Raw genomic sequence first — 24,080 nt, 5'->3', positions numbered from 1 at the left:
CTGAAAAATGAAATCTTCATCTCCATAAAGCTTTTCAGCAGATGGAAGCATGAAGTACTCCAAAATCTCCTGATAGCTAGCTGCATTGACCCTGCCCTTGATAAAACACAGTGGACCAACACCAGCAGCTGACATGGCACCCCAGACCATCACTGACTGTGGGTACTTGACACTGGACTTCAGGCATTTTGGCATTTCCCTCTCCCCAGTCTTCCTCCAGACTCTGGCACCTTGATTTCCGAATGACATACTTTGGACCACTGAGCAACAGTCCAGTGCTGCTTCTCTGTAGCCCAGGTCAGGCGCTTCTGCCGCTGTTTCTGGTTCAAAAGTGGCTTGACCTGGGGAATGCGGCACCTGTAGCCCATTTCCTGCACGCGCCTGTACACGGTGGCTCTGGATGTTTCTACTCCAGACTCAGTCCACTGCTTCCGCAGGTCCCCCAAGGTCAGGAATCGGTCCTTCTCCACAATCTTCCTCAGGGCCCAGTCACCTCTTCTCGTTGTGCAGCGTTTTCTGCCACACTTTTTCCTTCCCACAGACTTCCCACTGAGGTGCCTTGATACAGCACTCTGGGAACAGCCTATTTGTTCAGAAATTTCTTTTTGTGTCTTACCCTCTTGCTTGAGGGTGTCAATCATGGCCTTCTGGACAGCAGTCAGGTCGGCAGTCTTACCCATGATTGCGGTTTTGAGTAATGAACCAGGCTGGGAGTTTTTAAAAGCCTCAGGAATCTTTTGCAGGTTTTTAGAGTTAATTTGTTGATTCAGATGATTAGGTTAATAGCTCGTTTAGAGAACCTTTTCATGATATGCTAATTTTTTGAGATAGGAATTTTGGGTTTTCATGAGCTGTATGCCACAATCATCAATATTAAAACAAGAAAAGGCTTGAACTACTTCAGTTGTGTGTAATGAATCTAAAATATATGAAAGTCTAATGTTTATCAGTACATTACAGAAAATAATGAACTTTATCACAATATGCTAATTTTTTAAAAAGGACCTGTACATATATTTGGCCCTTTAGCATTCTCCTAACATATGGTAAGAGCACCATCTCTGCATGTAGGCAACTTCTTCATTAACTATATTTAAAGGGAGTTCTAGCTCTATCACAATCTTTTGTTGCTCTATCACTCACATATTTATTAGAGCCAATACCAAGGCACCACTATTGACATTATAATTAGGGTTACTGGTATCTAAAATCATCATTTCTATGGCTACTCCATAGAGTAGATCTAGCAAGGTCACTCGGATGATTCAAGGTGCTACACTTTGTAGGCAGCTCTACCTCCATCTTTATGTCAAGATGGTGCAGGAAAAAATCATGAGCAGACAGAGTAGCCTGCAGGGGCCTAGAGATACACCTTATTGCACTGGAAAAGCTAACGCCTGACTTCAGTGAAAAACAATATATACTGTACCTTTTAATGAAAGGGGTCTTTTTATTAAAAACTTCTGAAATGGCAGGCAAACCATTCCAATTTATTTTATCACGAAGGCAGGCTCCTTGGCTCTATGACATTTCTAATTTGATATTTGGACATGGTTTTGTTTTATTTTGTTTCAGTACTGAGGCTATTGTCAGATCTACTTTCATACTATTCTGTTCAATTGTTGGAGCTTGCAAACAACAATAAAAAATAATTCCCTGATCACACCTGGCATCTCTGTCTTTTTGTTATGTACAAGAAAAAAAAAAATGAGAAACCGTTGTAGTGGAGCAAGATTTGCCATATGAAAAGACATGCCTGAAAACAGCTGCACCCCAGATCTTAATTAAATAATACTCATAGCACATTGTTTAAATGAACAAACATGTTGTCCTTATGTTGTGGAATTGCGGAAGAATTACACTTCCTTACATTTTATAATTAAACAGGTCAAATCCTAGGTGCGCTTTATGAAACCATTTTAGATTTAATTTGCACCTGTGGTTCCTTGTTTGAATAATGCACTGTAGAAATCAAATATATTTTATAACAAATGGGAATTTCAAAATAAACATGTTACTTATTGGTCTGATGTCTTTCAGTATGTTCAGTGGAAAACTTCTAAATCTTTTAACAACCAAGTCATTTTCAGCTCACAGCATGTGGGGAAGCAGTACAAAGGTATGCACAAATTAAAGAAAAAAAAAGTTTTTATAGGCTTACTCCAATTTACTTACATTTTTAATTGATCCATTTTTAAAGAAGTTTTTTTTTCCTCAGACTTTTTTGTACTGGCTTAGGGGCATCTGCACTGTGCTGGGCTCAGTGATGCTGCTTCATGCTTATATAGTCCAGCACAGTTAGTAAATAGCACTCTGGGCATGGTTCCCTATGCAGGACTAAAAGTCTTCTAGGCCACTGGCCCTGCAATGATCCCTGGATTAGTGTAGGAGCTGGTATAGAAAGAGCTGCTTGCAACAACCTGACAAGCAATGTGGTACTGGGAAAAAATCAATTGCATGTTATTTCCTAGGTCCCATTAAAGCATTGACCTTAAGTTCAGTAATAATAGATTGCTTATTTAATATGTCCCAGTGTTTTCCATACATGGGCAGAGTTAAGCTGCTGATTTGGGTTGTTCAGACTGATACAGCAGCTTATCTGCCCAGGTATGTGGCCGTTCAATGGGCCTAACTAACTGACATTGGCTCAGACTACATGTATTACCTTCATTGTAATGCAATTCTTTGGCAACATTGTCAAACAAGTGCATCTTAAGGTGGCCATACCACCTTAAGTTTAAAAATCATGTAGGCCCACTAAGGAGTAGTACTAAAATATGATAGCTTGGTACTTGCAAATACAAGCCCAACTGCCTAATAAGTTCTTTATATAGTATGGTTGATGTGGGGTGCCACACGCAAAGATATTAGGTTTTAGGGATGGCACTGCTGTGTTATATAGAAGTGCAGCTGCTATCAATATAATCTTGGATTCTTCAATCCCAACACCCCTGAGCTATAACTGATCCTAATCCCTTTCCCTAACTACATCTCAGTTACAATATATTGGTTAAGTTCCTATTTATCTCTTACTCCAAATACAATTGGAAGTAGGTTAAAAACATTAGGTTTGAGTTAGGGAGGCACCTCACTTTCCTGCATGCATGGCTGCCATGAGAAAATTTTGGGCTCCATGCAAGTTATTTATATGCCCCCCCCACATGAACATGCCATACCCCTTGTGTGTGCGCGCAATATAAACAGCTGATGTTACAATGTAATAGGCGGTTCATATAAAGAGTAACGTTAAATTAGTGTGCTAATTAATTATTTGTTTAATGGGGGCTAGTGGAGTTTGCCCTAAGTTTAAACCCTTCACTCCTTTCTGCTCCTGCTCTGCATATGAAAGTTATGTAAGGTTTTGTAAGTTTAGGGGCCAAATGATCTTGCTGTGGGGCCCAATAACTAGTCAGTAGTTCATAAAAATAGTAAAAAAACAATTAATGTGCTAATAAATCGGTTTTTTATTGGGGATCAGTGGAGATTATATATAAATTAGGTAAATTAATTTAAAGAAGCTTAAGTTTATGCATAAGTTACATAAACTACATAAGTGTATGATGTTGCTGTGGGACCCAATAACTAATTATTCCCTTGCTGGAAAGTTCATGTAGAAGTTGCTAATATAATTCAGTAAATAGATAAAAAGCTGACGTTACGCTATAATAAGCAGTTTATATACTGTAAATAGTTAAAATTAATATGCAGTTTATTATAATACAGTATATTGGAGGGCAGTGGAATTTAAGTTTTGTAATTCATTAGGGGTCAGTGGAGTTTGTCCCTGCCTGTCCCTGTTGAGCTTCTCTGCATTGTCTTTACTTTATACACAAGTTACATAAGTTTCAAGGCAGCTTCTCCGAAGCATAAATTGCGTAAGTTTTGATGTAACTTTATACGTAACTTGCGCAATTTGCATAACGTTTGATGCCCCCGGGCCCCATTCAGAAGTAGATTTCACTAGGCCTGGCATAACCTCTCTCCCCCTGATGGCAGCCCCGCCTGCGTGGTACAGAGGGGACTAGGAAATACAAGCGTTGGTTTGGTAATTACAGTTTAATTTATAAAGACACTGTACACTGCATTGGCTTTTAGGACTCTGTGCAGTATCCAGCTGGACAAATAACTAATATGCTGTAATGTAATGTTATGTGCATATAAATGTATCCTGTTTTAAATAAATTATCCTGCAACCCTGCTTCAAACTCTTATTGGGGAATGGCATGATTCCAGGTCATATGTCTCCTGGACAATTAATAGTTCCACTGACAGGTGTCAAAATGTTTGGAATCACTCTCTGTTTTTCTTTTCTTTTTTTAAATTTCATTTGCTTGGACCCATTGGTCAGACGATTTCTGCTTTGATAGAATGACTGCCGCATTTCTGAACGACTGCCAATGCCTGGCATCATGTTGCGTGCCATTGCCCATAAAATCAACATGCAATACAGCTAATTATTATTCCTAAGTTCAAAAGCAGTATGGCAGCAATAAAACAGACAAGACTGCACTACATACCAGATTAATAATCAGACAAACAGATTGTGGACTTTCATTGTTTTTTTTTTTTTTATGGAGAAGCAGTGAGAGGTTTCATCTGTTAAATCTGCATTGTGATCCAAATCACCAGGAGTTCACACAGTAAATCACAGTGCTTGTTCATATATTTATTATTGTTAAAACTTGTACCTGACAAGTTTAACCTCACTCACTAATCACTACTCTCCCAGTTATTTCTCCATGTTTCCTTGCCCTTATGCATGCACAAATCTACAGGACTATGGATTTATTTAGACAGGATGAGGAGCTCCAATGGGCTGATCTGAGTCTGACCTTCATTTAAGTTAAGGCTCTAGTCTAGATTTTGATGAGGAAAGCGCTCTATTAACATTTTAATAAAAAATATATAAAACAAAGAACAGGGTAGAAGGTAATTTTTCTACCTTTATCCTATTGTAGATTCCTTTGTTAAACTAGAACGCCACCCAACACACAATTTAAAGGAAAACTATACCCTCAAACAATGTAGGTGTCTATAAAAATATATTGCATAAGCCAGCTCATATGTAAAACCCTGCTTCAGCTAAATAAACCATTTTCATATAAATATACTTTTTTAGTAGTAAGTGCCATTGGGTAATCCTAAATAGAAAACTGCCATTTTAAGAATTAAGGGCCGCCTGCTGTGATCAAAGGATTCACAGTGCACACAAACAAGCCAAGGCACACATACATGCTAGGCCCCCCATCAGCCAATTAATGGACTGAGTTCTGTATTTTGCTCCCACACTTCTTCCTGTTGCAGTTAAAGTTGCATTATTTCTGGTCAGGTGATCTCTGAGGGAGCACACAGCCCATCTCTAAATGGTGGCTCAAAACAAAAGATGCAAAAGGGCAACATTTACTGATATATATATTTCAGTTTGACGAGATTCTTTAATAGGTCACTTAACATAATATAAATCTGTTGGTTAAGTATTCATTCTGGGGGTATAGTTTTCCCTTAAGTAAACAACATACATTAAAAAATATGCAGCCTTTTCATGATTTTTAATGTAATAATATGATTTGGAACAGTTACCTAACATAGGCCCCCTGTTCTCCTGCTGATCTGGCTGAATACTCAGAGACTCAAATAAAATGTAACAGTAGTCGACTGTCCTTGGCCTGCCTTCAGCCTGTATCCTCCAAATCACACTATTCCCTGCACACGCAATGTCAATAAGGAAAGGAATATCACAGTGCAATGCCTTGTGGGTGATGTAGTTCCTGCATGCTTTCCGTAAACTGTGGAGAAGTTGTTACAATTTGTAACATCTAAGTTTTAGTCCCTCCTCCCCTGCCAGGATTTCAAATGATGGAGAAAGAGAAGAACTTTTTTTGCAGCTGGATTTCCGCTTGTAAAATAGTATTTATTCATAATTTTTAAAGGAACAGATTTCAGTGAAAGGTATAAAGGGGTTTCTGTGTTGTATGGGGGCTCCTTAACAAATGATTGATTTGGAAGCCAGAGTTCCCCTTTAAAGTCTAGGGGTACAAGCATCTCAGATATAGAGTGTTTTGCAGGAAGAAGCTCACTTCCGCAGTCTAGAGTCTGGATAATAATTTCTTTTTACCATTAAATGTTTGTGCAATTGATGTACAGTATTTTTGAAAAAAATCTGAAAAAAGTGTTTTTTTCCTTAAATGAACTGAACTTCATATACAGCATGAGATCCATTGTATAACATCACCTTTGGCATACAGCTAATTACTATATAGGCATAAAAGGTCAAAACAAAGAAATGAGCCCATCACATCATGATACACAAATACTTCATACACGTTTCATGTCTCTTGTTTTGCTTGGAAAACAGCTGCAGGTGTCTTCTAATTATATCCCCATTTCCACAAACAACAACTGGCTTATTTAATTTGCTGCATTTGGTATGCATTCTCCAATAATAGCAAAGTACTTTCATTACACATTTAGCAGACTTTCCAACATTCAAGCTACTCAATTAATACATTATTTACAAGTTAGAGGTTATTAAAAACAGATTCTTAATTTACTAATGATTAAACAGACCCCAGGCATTATTCCAATTTGTGTTTTTATTGAAAACGGAAGTTGGAACAAGGTGATAAAAATGTCACATATTCGAACGTTGCCTGTTCCAGATGAAGATTTGCCTGGTTATTTATTTATTTATTGGAAAGAATACCTGTCACAAAGTGGGAGGACAAAGAGTAGAATGGAAAGCAACAACTTATGTGGTGGGTTTAATCAAGAAAATTGAGAAAGGGCCCTGTTCATTAGTACTTTGGAGCCAATATTGACTTACATTTACAAAGTTTTACTCATTTCTTTAGTAAAGACTATAGCAAGTTGCTTCCTGACCATTTCTAAAATGTACAGGTGGGCAAGTTAGTGGTGCTTATATAGATTTCCTCCACTTTTTTTTTTCTTTTTAATCTTAAAGTATTCAGCTATACCTTTGATTTTCAACCAGTGTCTTGCAAGAAACATGTTGCTCAACAAACCCTTTGCTGTTGCCTCCAAGCCAGAAACCAGCATCAAAACCATCTTTGAGGCCGGTAGCAAGTTTTGGGCACTTTTGGAGAGACTTTCCTGCATATTGGCAGTCCATATAGGGGCATCATATACCAAAAAATATAAATGCTTCAAGCTGCTATAGAGAAGGCGGTAACAAGTAATATTAACAATTTCAAAAATGCAGTATAACGGAGGTTTCCCTATCACTTCTCCTCACAGCTTCAGGCACCTGGCCCCTGTGCTTAGCTGCAGACCCTTCGAGTATGGGAACTACTCTCTTCACATCAACAGTTTAACAGTGGAAACAAATGGGTCACTCACTGAGACACTTTGGTGGTCAGGGTGCAGTGCCCCAGACCTATAACAAGGGAAGACTCAATGCATATATGCCAAATGGTCATGCAGTCCAAGAAACAACGTGTAGCAGTTAAAAGCATTTGTTTTGAATTTGTTAAATAAAGAATCATTTTAACCACTGCACTTGGGTCCTCGGAGTGCACGTCTGAATGGTATCTAAGCATCCAAGTCCACATGAGACTATCAAATAGTCAGTCACAGCCCTTATTTGGCAAGCCCCCCAGGAATACACATGGGTAAAAAAGTTTGGGAACCACTGAGCTATGCTAAGTACAATTTACCAGGCAAAAAAAGAATTTACTAGACCTGTAGTCTCAGAGATATATCCCTGCTACCAGCAAGATAAAGCGATGAGTGAAGTATTGATTAAACTGTAGCTTTCAAAGCTTATGGAAACAAAGTTTTTTTTACTGGTATAATTATAATAGCTATACCTGGTGGAATTTTGAAATTGAAGGACCATTTATACACTATATATATATATATATATATATATATATATAAGTATAAGTATGTGTAAGTAGCAGGAAGAGCCGCATTGTGATCTAATTAGAAACAGTACATATATACAAAAATAACTATCTTTACTGAAAAAAATATTATGTTATGACCTAGAAGTTTACCATAGATGTAAAAGTCTTCCTAGATAACTGATCTCATTCTGTCAAAGGGAGTGTGATACTCGCAGTCTGCTCTAGCTGGTTCTTAAGCAAACACACAAGCTGAATGTATGGCAGCACCCATATAGATGGATTACTCCTTTACCTGGGCCTACCTGTATTTCCACAAATCACATAATAGACTAGGCAGGATTTGTAAGACTAATTTCTATTGACTAGCAAAGATATAAAGGTTCTTATTCTTGACTTGTCATGTTCTAATGGGAGGCATGTTGAAGGCTTGTGCATAATAACAGCAATGTGTAACCTTTGTGTTTGTTCAATAAAAAGCAACATAGAACACAATAAAACAAATTCAGGGTGTTGAGTGTATGGCACAATAACGGTCTTTCATTAAATGGATCCATCAGGAAGTTTCAGACTAATTAATTTTGTGTTTATTCAGCTTTGCAAACCTCCTCAGTAGTGTTTCATTTACCATGAAACTGCTTTGCACAAGTGAATTACTCGTGTAGTGACTCAAAGGCATTTAACAATGTCTTTGAAATTTTAAGTACTGACTTGAAGGGATGTTTAATTTTTTTCCCTTGTACTGAAAAAAAAAGGATCCAAAACGAAGAAGCATAGTGCTGAAACATTTGCCTCTTTTCTGCACAGAGCCAAAATGGAATGAGAAAAAGCTGAAGATTATTTACTTTGTTTAATGGCAGAAAGCATGTTTAACATGCACAAACAAGTGACCTTAATGCCAAACAGCAGTACAGTTTAGAGCTATTATTTCAGAAAATGCTGAGGTCTCAAGGGAATCTTCTTGAGCAAAAGAAGCAGACCTATTAGTAGAATATTGCATTATATTATTTCTTATACAGAATTATTATAGATTCTTTTAGTATCAAGTGATATCTAATTAAAAAGCTGGAAACTGCCAAAGAAACATATCCAATAATTATTAATATCTTTTTAGTAGAGCATTTTAATTGTAAAAATGTGAGAATTATACTGGAGATTTAATAGCTGGTAGTCGAAATTATAGATTGCAAGCCATTATGGCCCAAGCTTTCTGATTGTCTTGGTTTGCTTCTGTTTGCTCTGCAGTTTGTGCTTCGTTTGTTTCTGTTTGTTCAGGGTTGGACTGGGACAAAACCCAGTAGGACCCGGCCATAGTGGGCCCCAGCGGCCCAGACCTGACCCTGCAGGTGTCCCTCCCCTGCCGCATTTCACATACGCATGTTCAGGGGATGACGTTGGCAGTGGCTGGGGACCCTGTTGGGAGGGTTAGGGTGAACAGTGGGGGACGCGGCTGGCGGCTGCACCTTGGGGGGTGCAGGCCCCTGGGGTGGCATCCCCGGTGGGCCCTTCAACCCTCATTTCGACCCTGCATTTGCATTTACCCCTAACGCATTAATAATGAAATAAGCTTGACAACACTGTTTTGAGAAATTTATACCAAATGTAAAATATAGGGGCTTATTTATTGTTTTTGTTCATTTTTTTCGCAGTTTTTTTTGCATAAATAATCTTGAATTTGAATTATGGTTTTTATTAAGCAAGAAGATGTAAAAAAACTTTGCATCTGAAAGCTTGTGATGTCATGTAGAAATCCATGGGAGCTGTCCTAGGCAAAATCTTAACTATTTAGTCAATTTGAGTTTTCCAGCGTTCTTCAAACTTTCCAGCATCGTGCCCCGTTAAAAATTATGGAAAAATTATGAATTTGAGATTATTTTTTATGGTTTTATTTGATTTTCTTTTTTTTTACTAGTATTTTTAATACATAAGATAAAATTTGTGTTTTTAAAAATTACGAGGTTATTCAAAGCAGAAAAAAAAAATAAAAAATGACACAAATAAAATTTTAAAAATAGGTGTTAAAGTGTATATTTTTGACCCCTAAAGATACATTTCCCCCCCCCGCTGAATGTTGGAACGTTGTTAAAAAGATATGCATGAATAAAAATGTAACAAAAATATGGGACATTCACAGAACAGTTGTTATTCTGGAGAAGTAGTTCACAGCAACCTATAAGCATGGATCAAATATCTGCATTCGGATTAATCAAATCTAATGACTTCTTATGGGTTACCAGCTTAGATTAAAAATTTCACCCAATTGAAAAACCCCCTTGTGAATGTAATTCATTTAAACCAATTTTGAGATCATCACACTGTAAAGATCATTAGATTTTAGACAGCCCTGACATATACAGATGGGCATACCAGAGCTGTTTGTACTCACTTGATCAGAAGGGTCTCTGCAATAACACCAAAACATACCGCTGCTGCTTTAAATAGTTCAGCTGGTGGTGGGTTCTTCAACGTTTTCAACTGATGAACAGTAAAGGCCACCAGCACCATTAAACCAATTAATACAACAGATAATAGCAGATTCTTCCAGTGACAAAGCATTATTTTCCATACTGGTCCTTCCTGAAGGTGATACTGAAAGTATAAATAACAGGTTAATTAGTCTATGGAACCTTAGACTAACTACTAATGATGTGGCAAACCAAGCAGTTATTGCACACTAAATATGCACAGTGGAAACTTTGAGACACTAATGATCCCTTTTATCTTTATTATGTGTAGAAAGGATATTTCATGTATGGCTACCGCATGTACACCCAAAATACTCAAAATGTATTGCTTTAATTTGCATTTAGACATTACACCTGAATAGGAGATCAAACCATATGTAGTCCTTTTCACCATCCCCAAATAAATACATACACACAGTGTCAAAGAAGTTTGGCTTTGCTACTTTTATTCCCTAACAAAGAAGTCAGGTCAATTAGTTTGTACTTATCAAATGTCACAGGCCTATAATAACCAATGACTAGATGTTTCATCCTGAGGCAACTCACCCACTTCATGCCAGTTCCACTTTGGTTTTGGTGCTCTTTCCTGCTTAAAAGAGTGTTGATATTGGCACTTGGTTGTCATGGTGTTCTACCAGTTACAAGCCCTTCTCTGTGCATCCTACTGATTTCTCCTGTCAAGACTCAGTTTGTTTCTGGAACTCTGCTTGCTTGCTGCCTGGCCTGACTCTCTGTCTGTCCATGGATCGTCATAATATTATGATTAATAAATATAAGATATGAACTATTTCTCTATATGGATATTATGCATGCAGGAATACAGAAGTTTTAGGACTAATATATTAGGCTGGACACAACCATGTTCTTTTCATCTGGTAGACAGATGCAGCAAAGATTACAGAGGTTCAAGCAGTGATGGAATTCTGTGTCCAACTCAAGAGGCTCTTTGGGCTGTAGGGACCATAGAGTCTAAATATTTTAGGTGGTGGGAGCATAACTCTTATAACTTGCCTATTTTGCTCTAGTGCATTTATGATTTAAGGTTCTAGGTGCCAGTTTTTGATAATCCCTTTTATCACTTAGTTGCTATGGCACCACTGCTAACTAAGGCCTAAAAGGTTTAAACAAATATTTACACATTTCAAAAAAAAAAAATCAAGAGATTAAGAATCACGTTCATATTTCTAAAAGACTTAATATTGTTTTTATCACGTAGTATTGCCAAGCTAAGTATTCTCAATTGTAGGTTATTTTAAGCCATTAATTTCCCACATGTCACATATTTAATATGGAATTTGACCACTGGCATATTATGCAAGTTATATTTCATAGGCATGTCGTAAAGAAGAACTATTATTGCCATTTAAAAATAATTACTTTTCTAGTATGCAAAGCTATACAAACAGTTACAAGTTAATGAAGAAATCAAAGTCATTAACGTATTTCCAATAAAACAGTTTAAAAAGTGCTTAGCAATATTTCTGAACAGATGGGTTGCACTGGCTATTTTGTCTGTGTGGTAATATGATTTTGGATTGTCATACTTACATTGCTACATTCCCTGTAGCTTGGAGAGTGCTGGGAGAACTATATTTAAATTAATGCATTTCAATTTCTGCCACGCAGTGGCCTCAGGCACAGTTTTTTTCCTCTCTGCTTGGTGATTTACCAAGCAAATAGAGTTTCTGGCACCATCTGCAGTCTCTCTGAAAAGCTGCCCATCAGTACATTTTCTCTATTATATCAAAACAGCATGTCACCACTCTGCGGGCAAGCTGGCAGCAGTGGTCAGTAGGAATAGCCATGCCATTTTGGTAATGGATCACAATGTTGCCACATGTAGAAGATTAAACCAATACAGAAATAAGAAAGTCTACTACAAGGTATAAAGCATATCTCCTTTTCCTTACTATATGTGCATAGCCATAGACTGACGTTTATTATTCAACTTACTATAAGGTGAGTAACTGTAAATTAGTGGGCCTGACATGGTGTCCTTGCAGAAAATTTGCAGAATAACTTTATGCACACTCAAACCACCTATCAGAGCAAAAAAACATATTTCCTACCATAATGTATTTTAATGTCTTATGCGAAAAGTTCTCAGGACAGAAAGTTACGGAATATGCAGAGGACCTATGTCTTATCCATGCTTTGACAATAATCTCCTGTGTGCCATAACTCCAGATATACCTTCTTCAGATGGGAAACTTGTATGGAAATCTGGCTGACTGCCCATGGGTCATTCTATGGATATCATACTACTGTATGGACACCTTTGTAATGTTCTGCTCATTCCGGCTGCAGCTCTTCACCTTCTATAGGCCAGTCAACAGGCAAATATGGATATGTATGGCCAGCCTTAGTGACAGCTCATATTATTTATGCTGGAAAAAAATCAAAACTTTTCTTATAGATATTTCCTTTTGTTTTATAGCTTATCCCAGGAGAAGTCTCAGCCTTTACATGCCTCTGAGAAAGCAGAACAGACCCAAACAAAGTAAAGAAATCATCAGTGAGTCACAAAAATGGTCAGAAATAGTGGGCTAAACCAGGCCGCACTCCTGACAAAGCCCCCTGACTGGAGACAATACATGTAGGCTAATGGTGTCAGTGTGTTTCTCCTACTCTGCTGAAATACAACTTTTATTTTTGCCATCTGTTTAGTATATTATGACTCATGATTTTTATACTTTGCCTGGGACTGTTCTAATTTCTCAGGGACATGTTAAAGCTTTACTAATGGCAGCTGGGTGCATCCCTAGTGCACAAACATGTGCGATCTGTGCCTATGCTTTGTTTACTACTACACAGATTGCTATAGTAGATTTATCCCTGTACAAACTTTGTATTTAAAGTTTATATGCTTTATGCAGTCTCTACATTGGTACATCTCTAAGCAAGGCAAGTTGGGGTACATTAAATGTTATGGTATATTAACCACAACAAGAGATCCTCTGCACTCACCCATTATCAATATATAGGACATTAAGACATTCGGTGCATTTAAGCTACTAAGAAATGCCCTTCCCTTTAAGCAAAACAGGGATTGTTTGTCCATATATTGCAATATACTTCAAGCTGGCCAACTGCATCAAAGTCATCCCTTCTGGCCAGTCCTACACTGACTTATGCGATTCATTAAGAATTCTACTGCTTCAATATACATTTAGCCAAGGGACTAAGTTTTACCTGCAACTTTCTTGCTTTCAAGGTTAAAACCCCCATATGGATGCCCTTTTATTGGCTCCACTGGGATCACCTGACTGCAGCTATGGTATATTAACCTGCATTTTGTGTGCTTGTTTTTATTTACATATATTTATGTGTCTATAGTTAAGTTGGATTGAAAAAATACCAAAATCCAAGTTCAACCCTTCTAAGTGAACACTAGTGCACACACATATAGGTAGACCCATGCCAACCAATCTATACACTCTATACAATACTTAATTGTAGATATTAGTATCACAATAGCCTTGGATATTATGCTTGTTCAAGAACTCATCCAAGTCCCTCTTAAAGGCATTAACAGAATCTGCCATTACAACATCACTCGAAGGGCATTCCCCAACCTCACTGCCCTTTTTTCCAGAGAAAACAACCCCAATCGTGACAGTCTAACCTCAGTTTAAATCTTCCATCCCCTTTACCAGTTTAGTTGTCTCTACACTCTTTCCAGCTCTCCCAAAAGGGAATAACCTCATTTTCCATTTTGCTGCCCAGGTTTTCCAATTTTGACAAATCGCTCTGCAAAGTGGCAGCATCCTGCATGGAATTTACTACGCTTTTACACAATTTAATATCAGCAAAAATAGAAACCGTACTCTCTATGCCCACCTACAGGTCAGTAATAAAAAAGTTAAAAAGCAAAGGATCATGGACTGACCCCTGCAGTACTCCACTAACAACACTGGCCCAATTGGAAAATGATCCATTTATCTATTTGTACTCTATCCTTCAGCCAGTTCTCTATCTAACTGCAAATATTATGTTCTAGGCCAATATTCCTCAATTTTATCATTAACGTTCTGTGCTATACTGCATTAAATGCTATATATATATATATATATATATATATATATAAAGAAAATTAGTGAAATTACTACATTATGATGATATGTAGCATATGAGCAGCAAAAGCCTCTAGAACACCCAAAATAATGTGTAAGAAGCACAAAAAATCTACAATGATCACAAATCGGCTACATTGATGTGTGACCATCATTTAATCCATCCCCAGAATGCATCTGCAAATGCACTCTGTTAATTTATGGACAGCACTTCATTAATTAGTCTTCTTGTGGCAGGTGCCACTGTGCAATCAAACCTAAGTAAATTGCTCACTGATAATAAGATGCATCCATCTTCATTACTTGGCCCTTCTTGTCGGCTCTTGCTAGGCTTCCTTGAAAACAGTGTCACATGGAACTAAAGAATTAAACTTTTATCCAAACCAGACTCTGCTCTTTCACCTCCATCTTACTCCTTGAGTAGTTCAATTTATTCTTCCTTAATGACATCTTATTACCCAACATGGAGATGGGCAGCAACTAATTCAGCAGGATCTGAACTTGCGTGTGCAAGGGGATAAAAACCATTCTGAAACATGTGTTTTGGGCAAAAATGCTTTCAGAATAGATTCTCTGTACCTACTCTCTCAAAAAGCTATTTTTGATTCCTTTAGATTTTTATTTTAAATGTAGCCAAATTGGTACAGCTGTAAAACATCTCTTTTAAGAATTTTTGTAATAAAAACATCAAGTTTGGGCAATCTTGTCCTCTATTTCTTCCCATATTGTGAGCATATTGTGCATGCATAGTTTATCTGCACAAAACAGGAACTTTCTGATTTAATTGCATGCTTATATATGAACAGGTCATTAAAGCTAACTTTGTTAGTTTGTGTTTATTGCAAAGTAAAACAACTAATTTAAGGTCCAAATCATTAAAAGCAGTCTTAAAGCAACATACTGGCAAGTGACACTTCCAGGGAGTAAACGGTGAAACGCAGAACCCATTCCAGGTTTGTCGTTTAACTCATAAGGGTGCTGGCAGGTATATCCTGCTGCATTTATGAACCATGGTACAATTTTAGGCATCAGTGGTTATTATTGGTAATTCCAACAGTGGTTAAAAGTAAGTTAACACATTCTGATGCACAGTGTGAGAGAAAATATAACTGTTCATTTGAAATGACTGCCCAAGGGAGGCTGTCAAGAACTTTTGCATCATTGAGCCCAACTCCTGAAATTTAGTAGAATATTGTAAAGTCTTACAATCACAGAAAAGTTATCATTGCCTTTGCATATAGAAATTGTCAGTTTTTCTTTTTTAAATATATATATATATATATATATATTTATTCCACTTTTGAACATATATATTATATATATATATATATATATATATATTTATTCCACTTTTGAACATATATATATATATATATATATATATATATATATATATATAGTATAAAAAAGACCAGCAACTCCGGGATTTCTTGTGAAAAATCAAAACATGTATTCAAAGTAGCATAAACAGCCGACGTAACGTTTCGGTCCCCATCGGGACCTTTCTCAGGGCATCCATGCCTTGTAACACACATCTTTAAATCACCAAAAACCAGTAAATCAATAGGAAGTGACATCACAGTGTGCTGCCATAAAGTGGCTGAAGCCATAAAGCAAGTGAAAGTGCTGAAAAGTGCTGTAAAGTGTTCAGTGCTAGGCAACATCAGCCTAATAAAGTGTTAAGCAGCATTAACATAATAAAGTGACTTAGTGAAGATTGTTAGTCCAAAAATTACAGGTATGCATAATATCATATAAAAATTCATATAAAATTCCATGCAGTAAACATTTACAGCGAGAGGTTAATGTGCAACATAAAGTACTTTTTCAACCATACATCGACATACATCCTTTATTATGCTGCGCAAGCTGATCAACTAACCTCACTATCCTGGCAATTGGGGGCCCCCAATTTTACATAGTTAAACTACTTAGTCTTATAGTTCAACTACTTAGTCTACACTAGTTGACACATATCTTAATATGCCAGGTACTAAATGACACTTATAAAGCAAGAAAATATTAATACGAAAAAACATACAATGCAAGTAGTTTAAAACAAACAGACCTAAAATCCATGGTCATCTTAGACGTTCGTAGGACAAATTGGTTCACAAAAAACAGCTTAAAGATAATGAGCAATTTAAACCTTTAGGGGCCACACAGTTCAGTTCATATGTCCAAAAGGATTCCTTTTGTAGTAAAATCCGATCTATGTCCCCACCTCTCGGTAGATCTGCAACACAGTCAATAGGCATACACTTAAATGCGGAGGCCGGATGTTTGGCTTGAAGCCAATGTTGTGCAACTGGCTGCTTAGAGATATCCTGTTTACCCTCTTTTTTCTCACTCTTCTTTAAATTGGGGTCCAGGGCCGCCCCCAATTGTTGCACGGTGCATACTGACCCTCTCTCTTAATTGCCTGCATGTCTTACCACAGTAGAGCAGTCCACATGGGCATTTGATAATGTACACTACGTTACGGGAGGTACATGTCATTCTATGTCTAATGGAATAGCTCTTTCCGGCGTGCGGGTGAAAGAACTTGTCCCCAGTAATCAGTGTGTTGCACATGACACAATTGCCACATTTATAAACCCCCATTTTGTTTACTCTTATCTGCGGGGTATATTTACTCACAGGGTCAGCCGGGGAGAGGAGTTCCTTGAGGTTCCTATTCCTCCTGTAACCAAACTTGATCCTTTTACGATTAATTGCTGTTAACTCAATGTCAGACCTCACGATTGGCCAATGCTGTAATACAGATTTTTTAATCAACGGAGTACGCGCATCATAGGTGGTCATATAAAACACTGTGGAGTCATCATTCCTGCTATTCTGAGCTTTACTTGTATTACTCATCAGCAACAGCAACTAATCGTAAAAGGATCAAGTTTGGTTACAGGAGGAATAGGAACCTCAAGGAACTCCTCTCCCCGGCTGACCCTGTGAGTAAATATACCCCGCAGATAAGAGTAAACAAAATGGGGGTTTATAAATGTGGCAATTGTGTCATGTGCAACACACTGATTACTGGGGACAAGTTCTTTCACTATTAATATATGAGTGGAACAAGTGGTTTGGTAAAAACTTGGAGACAAGTTCAATGATGTAAGTTGTGACCAGCTTTGAACATAAGGGTCAGTTGATTAAATTCCATTCTAAATGGCCAGTGGGGGTTATTATGGAATGGAGGGGTAGGCCATTAGACAGCTGTATTGGTCAGCCTGTTATATGAAGAGAAAGAAAATGAGAATTGTCTTTTGTGCAATATAAAACTGCTTCAAAGGCAGGACCCATTTGATTGGATAATAAAATGGCAAGCAATGAGAATTAAGTGTTTGCCACCATGACCAAGGCATCAAAATGTTTTGTTTAGTTTGCACATCCACTACCATAGCATGGGCAGCTAGTATATTTGTTATCTTTGATTCATCAGTATATAATATCTTTTGCTAGGTCCTCAATATATCAGGTCCCAGTCTGTTTCCCAGGGCTGTACAGAATGTTGTATAACAGAAGTTTAGAACTTTATGCATTTTAAATGGGGTTATTGTAAAGGGAGTAAAAAATACATTAAGGGGTATATTTATCATGCTGTGTAAAAAGTGGAGTGAAGCATTACTGGTGATGTTGCCCAGGGCAACCAATCAGCAATTAGATTTCAATCGGTAGAAAACCAAAGCAAAGCATCTGATTGGCTGTTTTGAGCAACATCACTGGTAATGTTTTACGCCACTTTTTACATAGCATGATAAATATACCCCTAAATACATTGATTTTACATTTTTTAAGACGCACATAGCTTTTCTTTGCTCTTTAACAACATATCCAAAATAAAGGAACAATTCTGTGTCAAAATGAATCTATGTTAATAGTGCAAAATAAAAAATGTTTTCAATATAGTTATCCAAAAATGTCATCTATAAAAAGACTGGAGTAAACAGATGTCCAACATAATAGCCAGAACACTACTTTCTCCTTTGCAGATCTCTAAGCTGTTAGTAGTCAGTAACTAGTAATTATAGGTATATGGTGCTATAATAGATGTGGCCATTTGTTAAATACACGCTACAATATGGTGAATGTGCTCTTACACTGCCTCTTTTCTTCTGCCTGCTGTCTGAAGAGGATACAGTAAGCACATGCTATTGTTTCCTGTACAGTTAGACTGCGCAGAATTGTGGCCTTGGCAAAGACTGAAGCACTATGGGTTATTTATTTTAAACAAGTCAGTGGTATTTACAGAACATAGTTATACAGGACCTTCATAAATGACAAATAAAGCTCTACACATTGTATTTTAGTAGGCCTTTCATTAAGGATAGAAAGTTGAGCTTTTCTTGTCCTTTAAAAAAAAAAATTCTATGACAATGAATAGCTTGGCGTTATAAAAAACAAACTCAAGAGGTGTTTTCAGTAACATGATTTGCTGTATACAAAGTACAGATTTTCAAGATTCATCTTCACATTGTTAAAGATTTAAATCTGAAGGGTTTGTCCATGAGTTTTCTAACAAAGTCTTATCGGTTTTCTCATCTTTGGTATGAAATAAGTCAACACCAGCAAATACTGTATGCTATTTTGTATTACAACAGAATAACTACTTATGCTTTAAATGTACGAAGCAATGATTAGTCTCTTAAGGTAAGCACTCTTTAGAGCTAATGTACTTCTATTGAGAGAATGGTACATTTACTTTGAAAGCATCAATGCAACTGAAAATAAAAAGACAGAAGATTTTGTATTTTAGCATGAAAGCACAAGCTGCAATAATGGAGGTCATATATAAAGGTCCTTTGCAATCAGAAGTCTTCACCAAGTATTTACATTTTCTCTCACTCATTCATGAGTTATAAAGTAAAAGTCATTTACAGGATGCTTTATGTGATTGGACAATGCTAAATGCAATGTATAAAATGAAATAAACTCGATACTGGGTCAAGGGAGCCCTCTGAAGGTTAAATGCTCTTAAGAAGGGTTATGGAAGAAAATATAACAGCTTGGAAAAGTACTAAAGGAGATAAAACATCATGTTCATGTGTTTTAGAGTTAGCAACAGTTATGTTTGATTCAAAATAAATGTGAAATAAGATGTAGTAATCTGGGATATTAAATGGAAGGGGGAGAAGATTCGGGTACCTAGCAGCTCAATACATTTAGGAGGACATCATATAGAAAACAGATTGGTTAAACAACTTGATTCATTTACTGTATATACCAGAGTGGTGGGGTTCTACTAGAACTGGCTGCTTGTCTACTTGTTGTATCAAACACTTATTTTTAATTCTAAATGTAGCTGTACTTTGTATTCATTTGTATTAATTATTAGTGATGAGTGAAACTGCTGCATTTCACTTTGCCAGAAACTTTGCAAAACTGAAATATTAAGTTTATGGGCATCTTTTTCACAACTTTTTGGAAATGGAGACTGGTTCTGTAGAAAACTACAGTGGAGTCTATGGGCATTTTTTTGGCAGCACCCTTTCCCCCCACTTTGGGCTACCAATAGACCTGCCCCTGCCCAGATATTCCTATCAGATATTCCTATCAGATAAGTACCTAAACTCCTACAGGCCTTATCATGACATAACAGGTGTTTTTTTTTTTGCTCCGTGTGTCAAAAAGAAAAACAGACGTGTAACAATTGTGCGGCTTCACGAAATGTGGAATTTCACCGCAAATCTGACCATGCTCAAATTTTTCACCCATAACTAATTATTGTTGTATTCACCCTGTTTTATTAATGTATCTTTCTGCTGCACAGCACTGTGTGCACAAGTAGCACTACATAAACAAAAATATACAATTTGTAAAAATGAATGGAACAATGAATTATGCTGCAATCTAGTTTTTTTCTTGACGTAACCCAATTTAATTTTTTTTATTCCAGTTTTTTATTCCAAAGAAAAACTCAGTTTCAAAAGAAGTTCTGAGTTTAGTCACATTTTTTTTTAATGATTGAATTTCAAGCCTCTAAGAGATAACATGCTACCTTTTTCACAAATTAACCTAACGTATTAAACATTAAAAGATGACACACTTTATCGTTAACAGAGTTACAACAGTATAACTTGATAGGTATTTGCACTTTGTAATGCATTGCAAATCATGCTAAATCCTCAACTTGTATGTATATGATAAGCGTATGTTCAGTATAACTAAAGAAAGTTCATATTGTAACTGAACATCAAAGAGGCCAATGTCATTTGTCAAAGATATTGTTTATCAGTTGGTGAGTTGAAAACAGAGGAGTGTTCAATTGATGTTTGATTAAAAGAGAACTGTTTGTGAATATGACGGAAAATTACCATTATTTGAAAGACAAGTTGTGCTTATTGGATAAATATGGGGATTTATATTTATACATGAAAGTGGTATGGTCCAATTAACTCCAGCTGTGTATATAGCTATGTACACACACATATTCTGACATACATTAGAGGTCAGTTGGATCTTTGGAACCCTTTACAATTGCCTTCTTTTTTGTGTAGAATCCATTAAGGTCTTCAGCTTGGATAAAGGGGCGAAAAATGCAAAGTAGATCTTTAAATTTGAAACGGAGTAAAACAATATGCAGTCTTTTTGTGTCTCAGGAGAAAAACAGGCTGTTTTCTTTCATTTAGTAGTGTAAAATGAGAGAAGGACAAAAGGGAGCTGGGCTTGACATGCAGGGTATACAAAAGTGTGTTATTCTTGAACGTAAACATCTACCTTTAACCATCTGTTATCAGCTCTCTCAAACATTATCCACATCCATTATCGGGAACATTCTGGTTAGTTTAATGAAAGGTATTCACACAGGCTTTCTGGCATACTGGTTGGTCTACAAGTAATCAAAAAGTAGCGATGAGCAAATTTTTTTGGCAGGCATGGATCCAAATTAACATAGAATTAATCCTTATTGGAGGATAAACAATAAACAGCTAGAGGGCTCTTCTATGGCTATTATAATAAGGAATTGGTGGTCAGCAATGCATTATGGGATTAAGATGAATTTTGCCCATGTTGGTTTATAACCCTTATTAAATTAGTTCAATGGTCTCCCAAGGCCAGCAAGATCATTAAACCAATATGTAAAGGGTAGGTTCACACAAATGTGGTCTTGAAGCTTCTATTTAAAAGTAAGGTTTACATATATGTAGTTTTCTATAAAGGACTCCAGGAGTTTAGATCACAATAGTTTTCACTGGTTAACAACACCTGGGCCCGATGGCACCTGCTCTGCATTATATTTTAGGGGGATCTTACAGAGTATTAACATGGGAGAACTGTCAGTGAACAAGACTGCATTTTCTTACAACACTTTTTTGCTTGTCTTAGATTTCTTGTGTAGTAAAACGGAAGATGACGGCCAACATTCTTTTTTACATCTTAATCCAAACACCTGGATATTCAGTTGAAGAGCTGCCCTAGTGACCAACTTTAAAGCAACCATTTAAATTCTTAATCTAACCTAGCAAGAAAACCTATAGAAAGATTGCTAAGCATGAAGTGACAAACCAGTATCTTTGTTTTACTCAACCAAAAAACCTATATAGATATTAGCCTATATTTAAAGACCTGTATATAATATTTCAACACAATTGTTTTATTTTCCCATCTTAAAACTACAGTTCTTAGTGTTTTTAACAATAATAATACCATTTTCGCAGCTGTATGAATGGCACACATCAGGAAGGTTAGCTACAGCAGGGTAAAAGCAACTATATGTGTAATGTATAAAAATTAGATCTTGTGTGCTGCAGTAAACAGCAGAACTTAATATAAATAGATTTATTAGAAATGGTAAAATATTTTTTTTTTATTTATATTATGAAGCACTCATCTGAAGAAATAAAACTTACAGAATCAAGAGTCTCTGCAGGTAGATCTGTTGCTAGGTATGTGAACCATCAGTGAGCATTCAGAAATGCTGGATTTTACTCATGAGGAAGATGCAAGTTTAATATAGTTTCCAACTGGAAAAAAATCAAAGCTATACAGTCTGTGCCATTAAAGAAACCATATTTTGCAAAAGCAATTGGAGGCTGTATTTTTTTTTCCCACTGCAGCTTAAATATTAGGCATGTGGGCATGTCCAGGAAACACGATCTCTACTTTAAACGACAGAGCATTTGGTTACTGCTTAGGAGAACTCCCATCTTTGCCATTAGTGTCAGCCATTTGGTGTAAAGGTGGCCATACACAGCTGATTAAAGTTGCCAACCATCTGTGTTGGCGGTTTATTGGCCTTTGGCAGGTTTAAAAATCCCATAGGAGCACATTTCAGTTCTCGTCCTGACAGCCTGCACCCTTTAATGTGATCTGATTGTTTGGCCTCAGGCCCTCAAAGTGGGCATATTGGGGCAAGTGCCACTTGTTTGGCGACCTCACCATACTACCGGATCTTTCAATGTATGGCCAGCATAAGATATTGCCTGTGGAAAACCATGCTACTAGTGAATGTGGTACAATACTTATTATTATCTAAACCATTTAATTCCCTTACTGTATGCATTATATGCAGGAGCATAACAGACAATTGTGGGGGTGGGGGGGGGGGGCAGAAGTGTCAAAGGCCCACTGAGGCCCTAATTAGTGAGCAATTTCAGTATATCTAGGTTAAATAGATAAACTTACCATTGCTTTTGGGCCTTAAATTTGATGTGGGGCCCAGTAACATCTTGTTACACTGCTGATTGTATGACAGCATCAGTTTAATTTAGCTAATTACCCCACCTAGAAACTAGACCATAATTATATGAGGAATGAGTTCATCTTGGTGGGTGTGCCACTTTTCTTGCCACCATAACTGTGTTACCTAGCAAAGCACCTGTTTCCAAATATACTCGGGTACGTTTCAATGCTTGACTGAATACTTTACTTTGCCATTTACTTGTAACATTCCTTCACAGAAAGGATTTCTTGATTATTGCCTTTATCAGTAATGACTAAGTGTAATTTTAGTTCATGAATATTGGTCCCCCCGGTCTAACAACTATAGATTGAAAGATCTCTATATATATTTCTTCCAGATTTTCAAGTTAGCTGCATTCATATCAGAGAAAAAGATTATTTTATATCCCAGCTAAATTAACAGACCAAAAGGTTTTTGAGTTTCGATGCTCCCATTGTGTGCAATCAGAAAGCAATGACGATGATAATCTAAGATCAAATATGAAATGTTTATTTAATGCCGGTGAGCAGACAATAAGCAACTGATGTCACAAAATTAGGGAAATTTTATTCTGCAATCTATTCTATGCAAAAAAAAAAAAACATATCTTTTAGTAGCAAGGGAAAGCTGCTGATAAGTTTATTTACACTTTTAAAAAGGTCTGCCAGTCTCAATTTATCAGTTGCTTTAGTGTGACAATTTATTCAGCATTCTCTCTTACAAGTAAGGAGCTACATAGGAAGCATGATTGGTGATAGCTTTTCCTCTTCAATATGGTAGAAGAGAGATAACACAGTGCCCAAAAGCTCTATACAGGCCTTTTGTCTGCATTGTCTATTTTCATTACTCTATCAGAATCTTCATTTAATATAATCAAAAAAGCAAGGTAATTGGTTCACTTATCAGTTATCATCACACTCGCATATTTATCATGTCAAAATTATTTATGTGGATAGCCAGGTTCATCTTGAAGCATTTAGAGACCTTAAATTTGAATAACTGTTGTGTCAGTCAGGTTATC

At 36.8% G+C, this 24,080-nt stretch overlaps 1 protein-coding gene across 1 annotated transcript in view; it reads right to left on the bottom strand.

The window, feature by feature from the left end:
* The window catches only part of LOC100488459, a 144,926-nt gene that overhangs the window by 16,364 nt on the left and 104,482 nt on the right, over positions 1 to 24,080 (bottom strand). The window contains exon 4 of the mRNA XM_002934141.5: positions 10,249 to 10,451. Within this exon, the coding sequence (XP_002934187.2) occupies positions 10,249 to 10,451 (203 nt within the window). The remainder of the gene's footprint in view (positions 1 to 10,248; positions 10,452 to 24,080) is intronic.

This window comes from Xenopus tropicalis, chromosome 4, assembly GCF_000004195.4.
Source record: "Xenopus tropicalis strain Nigerian chromosome 4, UCB_Xtro_10.0, whole genome shotgun sequence".
Lineage (NCBI taxonomy): Eukaryota > Metazoa > Chordata > Amphibia > Anura > Pipidae > Xenopus > Xenopus tropicalis.
Note: the sequence above shows the minus strand (reverse complement) of the source record. Positions and strands in the feature narration are given on the sequence as shown.